Source organism: Lipotes vexillifer, unplaced genomic scaffold (assembly GCF_000442215.2).
Source record: "Lipotes vexillifer unplaced genomic scaffold, Lipotes_vexillifer_v1.1 scaffold128, whole genome shotgun sequence".
Classification (NCBI taxonomy): domain Eukaryota; kingdom Metazoa; phylum Chordata; class Mammalia; order Artiodactyla; family Lipotidae; genus Lipotes; species Lipotes vexillifer.
In genome coordinates, this window is record NW_006797837.1 from 1,235,364 (window position 1) to 1,245,435 (window position 10,072).

Genomic DNA, 10,072 nt, shown 5'->3' on the forward strand with positions numbered 1-10,072 from the left:
AGGAATGCCACAGTAAGTGCCGGACAAAGGAGAGAAAGGCAGGTTTTCTGGGACAGTGACTTCCATATATTTGGCTGCACATCAAAAATCACCCGAGAGGGCTTCCCTGGTGGCGCAATGGTTGGGAGTCCGCCTGCCGATGCAGGGGACACGGGTTTGTGCCCCCGTCCGGGAGGATCCCGCATGCCGCGGAGCGGCTGGGCCCGTGAGCCATGGCCGCTGGGCCTGCGCGTCCGGAGCCTGTGCTCCGCAGCGGGAGAGGCCACAACGGTGAGAAGCCCAAGTACCGCAAAAAAAAAAAAAAAAAAATCACCCGGGATGTTTAAAATGCAGATTCTCAAATCCCCCTAGGAATAGGAAACTAATTTTGTAAGCTCCTGTAGTGACTGTCAGAATCAGTTAGAATTGGGTAAACCAAGAGGAACTGCAGGGTAGAAGCAAAGAGAACAGAAAAGGGGAAATGGCTAAAAGAGAAGAAGAGGTAGAACTAACAGAAAATACCAACTATTGACATAGGGGCCAATGGAAAAGAAGAACCAGAAGGTACCTTAGGTCTAAAAGAATAGGAAGATTTAAGAAGGGGCAACTGTTTGCAGGAAAAGACACTGGGGTCGGACATTCTGGGGTTGAGTTCCTTATTGGGTAGGAAATTTTGTTCTAGAAATTCAGGAAAATTAACTTCATATTTAAACATATACTATTTGCTGACACCCCTTCTAGGGTTGCTATGTACCGCGCTTAGCCGTGTTTTATTAATTAGCTTTGGGAGTGTGCATCTCTCTCCTGAAATACATGAAGGACATATAATATATATAAGGCAGAGTGCTAGAAACTTAAGAAGAACTCGATAAATATTCACTGAATAATAAAAGTGGAAGTCTAGAAAAAAGTTGAAGATTTTAGTCTTTTTTTTTTTTAAAGGAAAAAAAAATCTTTTTTTTAAGATGTCATGATTCTTACCTTTGCAGCCAAGGCTTTTAAACTGTCGAGGAATCTTTGCCAGAAATCCTTGAAGAGCGGGCGGTCAATTTTCTTCAGGCTCTCTTTGGTGCTGGCGTCCACACTGACGTATAGCTGGGTAACTGGTTTGAGGTTCCTTGGTAATTTAAAATTAAAAAAACAACAATAGAAGAAGAAAATTATGCCTAAGTCGGGTTTTTCATGATGTTAAATTTACAATCTGTAATAGATGTGATGATTAAACATTTCACTGGGGTCTAGAGGGTTCTGCTTCTCCCAGAAGATTGAAGCCATGATTTTAATGTGACAGAACGGGATGCCACTGGTTATTTTTTTAAATGACTGGACACCATCCCTAATAAACTGAAAACAATTGATTAATTAAAATTAGTCTCTCTTCAAACACTACATTTTAGCAGAAAATAAAACAAGATCAGGCTTTAGGTCTGGCACCATCAGCTCAGCACAATTACAAGGGGTTCTCAGACCAAAGTTTCTTCATAAACTCTGCCACTTAAGACTTCTACAGGGGTCTGTGCTGACGGGCCACCTCCCATCATCAATTTGCTGATGGATGTTTTCTAAGGAACAAGAACAAGGCTTCTTTGAAGGGCACAGAGCCACACCAATGCCTCACCTATGCCTCTGAGAGCAGGAGTGGGTTTAAAGTCAAGCCCTGTGTGGGGGAACAATGACCCGTTCAGGGAGCCATAAGCAATGCAGAGCTAGAAAAAGAGCAGCCAAGCACTTACAAAACAGCACAACCCAAAAGAAAAATGTATGTTGTACATTCTTATCTTTCTTTGCCTTCTTAATCCGCATCCATGAGTACCACTCATTCTCCACTTCGCTCAAATTCACTGACTCATTTCACAATGTCATCACCTGCCAGATTTCTTGCCAGTTATGTTTTAAGCCCAGATTGGACTTTTTCCAGAGCCTCTCTGTTCTCCCTTCAAATAGGTCTCATAGTTCACTCTCTTCAATGAATTTCGAAGGAGAAAGAAATTCCCCCTTAATAATCCTCTGATCAAATTCTCCCATTACTAATTTGCTATAACTATTCCATAATTTGTATTTACCCCTAGAATGTTATTTATACATTTTTTGTTTCAAAGTCTAGGCACTTTTAAAAACTGCCACATAATTCACATGCCATAACATTCACCATCAAAGTGGTTTATGAGCTTTTTATATCCATCAGTACTGGCCTTACCAATCTTTGAGTGGAAGACCTTGAAGGACAGGAGCTCTATTTCTCTTTTTATCCAGTCATACAGGTAGACACTTCAAGCTACTTTTTAGTGGACACTGTTGACTTCAGCTGACAGAACTTTTAAGGAAATGTAGGCCAAACAAATGCTTGTAATCATCTGGCTTAGTGACATATGGAAAAATCAGAAGGGCCTAAACCCAAAGTTGTTAAAAGTGGAGAAGCTCTGACCAAAGTTAGGAAAGAATGATTAAAACACTGGCAGACTCTCATTGCTTTAATCCCTCTCCAATACTGATATAACGGAATCCTTAAAAGTTCAATAATGTGTCACTACTGAGCAAAGGACATCAATTACTGGAAATGCAAAACAACAGCATACTGTAATGGCAGCATTCTGTCTCACCACCCCTTTTGCTGGGGGCCTCTTTAATAACAGACAAGCTACTTTAACTGGATTTTATGTTTTACAAAAATAAAAAGGATTGTCTTAATGAATACGGCTGGCTATCAGCGTCTGATACTCACAGGACTTTGTCATAAAGCTGCCTGATGCAAAATGGGAACTGGCCTCACCTTTTCACTACACCTCCGTAACTAGTTCAAGAGTATGAACAGGAAATTCCGAAGGCCATAGCTGTCTTACAAACCACCACCATTTTGCAAAAAAAAAAAAAAAAAAAAGGTAGTCCTGGACATTGACACTAGCAATAAGGAATTTTTGACATTACTAAATGTCTCAGGTGCTACAATCAGGAATTTTATAGCTCTTTGGCCAGGGATCAGAGGAAGAATGGAAGAGAGGAAAACCCCAAGGAATTGCAGAGCTCATTCCTAAGGGGCTCAAAAGGAGTAAAAGGACACTGGAGAGATTTTCTGAGCTTCAGGGATCTTATGCCTGCCTGCTGCTGGTCTCTGTTCCCCGTGACAGGTGATGAGGCTCCAAGCACAAGCATCTGCCTGTCTCCATTCTATTCAGAGATAGGATCATTTTAGTTGTAACCTTAAAACCATCATAATAATTCCTGTGTCTCAGAATCTCACATTGCTGCTGAGAACAATTAAAAAGGACTATACAGTAAAAGGGATATATAACTCTGAGCCCAATCCCCAGTGAAAATACCCTATGAATCTTGATATGATTTTCGTGGTGACCCTTCATCCTGCTAATTTTAAATCTCTGAGTTATGAATGATCATATATAGAAAAACACTGCAATTGAACATAAAAATCCCTCTCCCTTCTTCCCTTTCTGTAGAGATTAGGCCTCATTATACCCAGAATAATCAATAATCATATCAAGATCCTACCTAGAATGAAATCTCCTCATCTCTACAGAAAGGAAAAAAGGGAGAGAGATTTATGTTTGTAAGAAATCTAGAGGCTTCAACAGTAACTTTCATGCTCCTATTGGACAAAAAAATAACCGAAGTGACCCAAATATCCAATACTTATATGTGAAATCTATCCAAAAAAGGGACAGTCTCTATTAGCTGTTTCCTTCCCTGTGTTATGGGCCACAGTCTCTTGTTTCTGTGTCTAGTTCATGTTTTTTTTTTTTTACGAAAGCTGAACATTTTAAATAATATTATTTGGCAATTCTAAATCAGGTATCTCCCAACCCAGGGATGTTTTTTTCTTTTCTTTTCTGTCTGCTTGCTGTTCTTGTTGTTACTGAACTAATTTGGTGAATTCTGTATTCTTGGTTGTGTTTAACCACTAAAATCCCTGTTTGATTAGCTTAGTGGTCAGGCAAGGATTAGACAGAGATATCCTTAAATGACTTCAATCAGTAAGTCTCCTAGCCTTTGCTGAGGGGCTCTATGTGTGTATATTAGGGCACGCCTTCGATGTCCAGGCAGGCATTTGACAACTGTGCCTTAGCTTTCACTGTCTACCTGCTCAAGACACCAATATATCGAGTGGAGGTGGGCATATAGGGCTTTTTCAAGTCTTCCCTGGCATACCCACAGCCCTGCCCGTGTACATGGTCTTCTAGATTTCCAGGAACATGCTGGAGCTTCTCAAAGCCCCCTACAAACATCTCATTCCCTGGCTTTTCCTTTTAAGTATTTGGTTAGCCTCCTGTTTGCCCCAAGGGTTACTGCTGCCTCAGGCAGCTGTGAAGTTAAACAATTACTGATAATTGTTTATGAGAAAAACCGGAGAGAAAGGCTTTCAGTGCTGGACAAACTCTGAGTCACTTCTAACAAACACAACCCCTGTGAGTGAGAGTTTCCAGGGAACTGCCACACATACCATATAATGACAGTTCTCCAGGAATGGGACTTTGAAAGAGTTCCAACTCTGTTTTGTCCCTTCCCCTGGCTGCCAGGCTACTGGTTTTTACCACGACTGTAGGCTACTAGTTTGCAGAGCTGGAGAAGTTGGAATGGAATAAGGACATGTTAATACATCACAAAGCTTACAGTTCATATTGCAATTCAGCTAATTTTCTGAGGAACAGTGGGTTTCCACCACAGCCTACTTTAACCCATTTCTAAGCTAAGTTTCAATCCTGAGCCTTAAAAGACAAATCTTATTTTAATTTAACTTAGTTGTTTCTTGCCTCCTCTTTACTGTACAGAGCCTGGATCCAAAGAAAAAGGGCCATCCCTGTACCCACACATACCCCTCAACAAAAGCCTTCAGTTTCTACTTTAGCCACTGGCTTCTCAGAATCCAAAATTCAAATATTCTAGTGTACTGTTGCAAGAAGTCTTGGGAGAAAAAAAGACCATTGCAGTATTCAAAATATTTCTGTATTGTTAATGCATATCATAGAAACACTCTTTTTTCTTTTTTTCTTTTGGCCGCGCCATGCAGCTTGCAGGATTTTAGCTTCCCCGAACCAGGGAGTGAACCCAGGCCCCCAGCAGTGGAAGCATGGAGTCCTCACCATTGGACCACCAGGAAATTCCCTAGAAATACTTTTTTGACATGAGAATAAAAATACTGTTTACTGGGGGCAAAAAAACGTTCCTCAGATTGTTGCATACCTCTGGTTAAGAATTTAATTCTGACAATTTTTGCTGGTATTCTCACTGTTTTTATAGAAGAGTAGGTTTTGAAGGTCTGTGCTCTGCTATTCCTAATAACCAACAAACAAGTTTTGTTTTTATTTCCATCACAATTCATCACAATATTTCCTATGTCCACTGTGATTTCTTCTCTGACCCATAAGCAAATGAAAAGTGCATTGCTTAAATTATAAGCATGTTGGAATATTCTAGTTATCTTTTTGTACTGATTTACAGTTTAATTGCATTGTGTTCACATATCATGATCTAAATGATTGCAATGCTTTCTTGTAACTTGCTATAATGCCCAGCATATAGCCATTTGGTAATTTTTCTGAGAGCAAGTTCTGTGCTCTTAAAAGGAATTTATATTCCAAAGTTTCTCAATTCAATACTCTATTTCTGTAATACACGCTAAATTTGTTAATTTAGTTGTTCAAATCTTCACTGTTATTCCTGATTTTGATTTGCCTGTTTTATCAGTTTGAGAGAAATGTGTTAAAAACTTACTATTTCTCCTTATAGTTCTGTCAATTTTGAGATTATGTTACTGATTGTTGAAAAATTTTGAATTATTATATTGTTTTATGTTCCTGGTGGGTTTAATATTTTATTATTAAGAAATGTTGCATCTTATCTCAAGTAATGGTTCTTGCCTTAAAGTATACTTGGCCAATATTACTTAGCCTACCTTTCCAAGGTGCTTTTCATGTATTATCTCATACACTAACAATGCCACTATAAGGTAGTCATTATTATTGCAATCATTTTACAGATGAGGAAACTGGGCACTGAGAAGTTATCTTCCCAGTGTCAGAAAGACAGCAAGAGATACAGTCAAGATTCAAACCCAGGTCTCTTCTAGACAGAGCACAAGCTCTTCATCACTTCACTGTGCTGCCTGTCTCTTTTTTTTTTTTTAGCCCATCCAGAAAAGCATAGTTTTGAAAAGTGTCCCATCAATTCACAGACACAAAAGAAGACTATATTTTAAACAATACAAACAAAACAGGCTGGGAGAAAAAAAAAAACTTCTATTGAAAGGATCAGGTAGTATTTATAATCAATCTTCTTTTCATTGTAACTGTTACCTATAGCCACTTTGAGCTGATACATACAAGAAAACTTTATTTTTATTAAAATTCATGCATTTCTTGATACATTTACTAAGTAATATGTGAAGAGATGTCCAATTTATAGAGGTTCTCTAACACATATAGTGAATATCTTAACAAAAACTAGAGAAAACAAAGCATAAAGCAAACAAAATAACAGAAATACAAATGGAAGAAGTAAGAGAACAAACGAAGTTCACACACAGTTTCAATGAAGGTGCTCAAAAGTAAACGTACACCGGGACAAATCCTGTGGTGGTGGAGGAGGTGTAGGAAGTTAAATGTTAATCGTGTCATAGTTAAAAATGGAACACAGCTCTGTCTTCTTATGATAAGCCTGCTAGCAGGGAGAAAGCTTTGAACTAACTGTACTTATCACAAAAGAAAAAATTTAAGATTTTAAATGTAAACTTAAAAATAATATAAAATAGTTAAGAAAATCGTGTAGAAGGGGTAGACAAAATAATTAGCTACTAAAGGTATCAGAAGAAGGCCTGAGAAAATCTCGTTAAAATGTTAAACCTTGTATTGCTACTGATGGGAGGAGTTGTTTTTATATCTTTTAAAAATAATAAAAAGATTCTGCTAAAAAAGAAAAAGAAAATCGTGTAGAGGTGAACTAAAGATGAAGCTAAGAGTGAGCCAGTCGACAAAGGGCTGAACATTTGACTCTAAACCTTATCACGCTCATAAAGAGACACAGTTATAGGATTCAAATGTCAACAAAGTAAGCACAAACTAAGTTCAGTGTTTCTCAACAACTTCCTGACCTTACAACATGGTCTACTTTTAGCAAGATGTCTCACGTAGGTCTCTGACATCTTAGCACAGAACAATTTACAGGAAGTAACGACAGGGAGTGCTCTAGTGGGACAGTGATACCCAGGTGTGATGGGCCTTTCTGACTGCAGGGCTGAATGCAAGCATAGATCATACAGTCTCGAGAATAAGAGTCCTAAACTCACATGTCTGCAGGAACCAAGGATATAATGTGAGTCAACCAAGACACTTTTTAATTTATTTAGCTATTTATTTAATACATTTATTTATTTATTTTAAAATATTTGTTTATTTAATTTTGGCTGCATTGGGTCTTTGTTGCTACGTGCAGGCTTTCTCTAGTTGCGGTGTGCGGGGGCTACTCTTCATTGCGGTGCGTGGGCTTCCCATTGCAGTGGCTTCTCTTGTTGTGGAGCACGGGTTCTAGGCACGCGGGCTTCAGTAGTTGTGGCGCACGGGCTCAGCAGCTGTGGCTCACGGGCTCTAGCGCACAGGCTCAGTAGTTGTGGCACATGGGCTTAGTTGCTCCGCAGCATGTGGAATCTTCCTGGACCAGGGCTCGAACCCGTGTCTCCTGCATAGGCAGGCGGATTCTTAACCAGGGCGCCACCAGGGAAGCCCAAGCAAGCCACTTTTAAAGGAAAAAGAAGTTCTTTGGATACCAGAACACAGACTACATGTGAAACATTCAAGAATATTCTTTCCTTACTCAAAGCAAGATGCTTCCATTTTTCTTGTATGTGGTACCCTGTCTCCCTTTTGTTGTTTCATGTCTGTTAGAGATGGCGACAGAAATTTCTCTGCTGTAAGAGAATCTACAGTGCGATCCCTCTGACAGGTGGCAGATGAGACTCAGCCTCAGGGCCGAGGAGACAGCAAAATGGTGGAGAGCGTGGCAAACTGAAAAGCAGAGGCTTTACCGAAAAGACAGCCGTTCCTTGCTGTGATATTGTCAGACAATAAGGAATACACATGCGGTCTTTGTCCCTAGTTCCTGGCACAGAGCTCGTAAAACTCTTGGTATTTTCCAAGAGACAGAGGTGAGAGAAGTGCCTTTTGTTATCTATAAGAAGCCCCTTTCAACCATATAAGAATTTATATTAATGGGGTGACTCCTGATGCGCCCATGGACACATTCCAGAGAGGGGCTGGTGCCCGAAGAACCGACCACGTGATTAGAGGGTCGGCACTTTCAGTTCCCCCTGCAACCTCTAGGAAAGGGAGATGGGCTAGAGGTTGAGCTAATCACCAATGACCAATCACAATGATTTCATCAATCCTGCCTATCTAATGAAACCTCCATAAAACCCTCCCAAATGACGGCTTCAGAGAGCTTCCGGGATGGTGAACACACTGGGTGCTGGGAGGGTGATGCATCTGCAGAGGGTGGGGAAGCCCAGGCCCCTTTTCCCCACATCTTGTCCCATGCAACCCTTCTATCCAGATGTTTCTGAGTTGTAGTCTTTATAATAAACTAGTAACAGTAACTGAATTGTTTTTCCCAAGCTCTGTGAACTGTTCTAGCAAATTATCAAACCCAAGGAGGGGTTGTGCGACACCCCAATGTACCGTCGGTTCATCAGAAGTACAGGTGGCAGCCCGGGACTGCGACTGGTGTCTGAAGTAGGGGGCAGCCTGGGACTGAGTCCTGACCCTGTGAGGTCTGTGCTAACTCCAGGGAGATAGTGTCAGAATGGAACTGAACTGCAGGACACCTAGCTGGTACCTGCAGAGAATTAGAGGACTGCTTGGTGTGGGGAAAAAAACACACATCCGGTGTTAGAAGTGTTGTGAGTAAAAAAACAGATAAGAGTGAAGTGTTCTGGTGTTGTAAAAACAGCACTTCATACTTGGCTCTTGACAATTTTTGCCAGATTGCCTTTTTTTCCAAAGTCAGAAATCTCTTTTATGAAAAATTTCTGGATTTTAAATGTTGGTTAAAAAAAGAAAAAGAAAAGTTTCTAAACATGCTACAGGACAAATAAAACCTACTCCTTATCAATTGCCAGTTTGAGACTTCTGGTCTCAAGAACTCTCCAAGCTTTCTCACATAATTAATTAAGTTCCTGAAAAAGACTGAGTCCTGGTACATTCAAGGTTATCCTCCTTGTACAAAGCACAGCCTGCTGTGCTATTCGGTAGAGTACAAACATGGCCATAAACTCTCCCTCTCCCTGTACCCATGACCCTTTGCAATGTAGCTTTGAGTGCCCCTCACTGACTCCAAGCTTGGCCACGTGACTTGCTTTAGCCAAGGAGAAGTGAGCAAATGTGACACAAGCAGAGGCTTGAACGATGCCTGTGTGTTGAAGTTTATCCTTTCTTGCTGTTCACTGAAACCCTGCCACCATGTGGTCAACTTCAGACTTGCTGGAGGATAAGAGGCTACACGAATAGAGGCCCCAGTTGTCCCAGGCAAGGCCATCATAAACCAGCCATCCCAGCATATCTGCCAACTGACTAGACCCATGAACAACACTGAGACCAGCAAAGCCAGCCAAGATGAAAAGACCTCCCAGCCGATTCACAGAATTACAAGCTAAATGAATCACTGCTAGTGTGACTGACTCAGTTTTAAGGCAAGTGGTTACAGCAAAAGATAACTGATACATGCTACAGTGTATCATATATCAGTTTTACGCCTATCAAAAATACCATTATAGGGGCTTCCCTGGTGGCAAAGTGGTTAAGAATCCGCCTGCCAATGCTGGGGACACGGGTTTGAGCCCTGGTCTGAGAAGGTCCCACATGCCGCGGAGCAACTAAGCCCGTGTGCCACAGCTACCGAGCCTGAGCTCTAGAGCCCGTGAGCCACAACTACTGAGCCTGCATGCCACAACTGCTGAAGCCCACGTGCTCTAGAGCTCATCCTCCACAGCAAGAGAAGCCACCGCAACAAGCAGCCCGCGCACCACAACAAAGAGTAGCTCCCGGGCTTCCCTGGTGGCGCAGTGGTTGAGAGTCCGCCTGCCGATGCAGGGGAC

The 10,072-nt window shown here is 41.2% G+C and overlaps 1 protein-coding gene across 1 annotated transcript in view; it reads right to left on the minus strand.

Moving 5' to 3' along the window:
* LOC103068508 (S-adenosyl-L-methionine-dependent tRNA 4-demethylwyosine synthase) overlaps positions 1–10,072 on the minus strand; it is a 152,488-nt gene that overhangs the window by 68,720 nt on the left and 73,696 nt on the right. Inside the window, exon 8 of the mRNA XM_007469913.1 lies at positions 961–1,096. Within this exon, the coding sequence (XP_007469975.1) occupies positions 961–1,096 (136 nt within the window). The remainder of the gene's footprint in view (positions 1–960; positions 1,097–10,072) is intronic.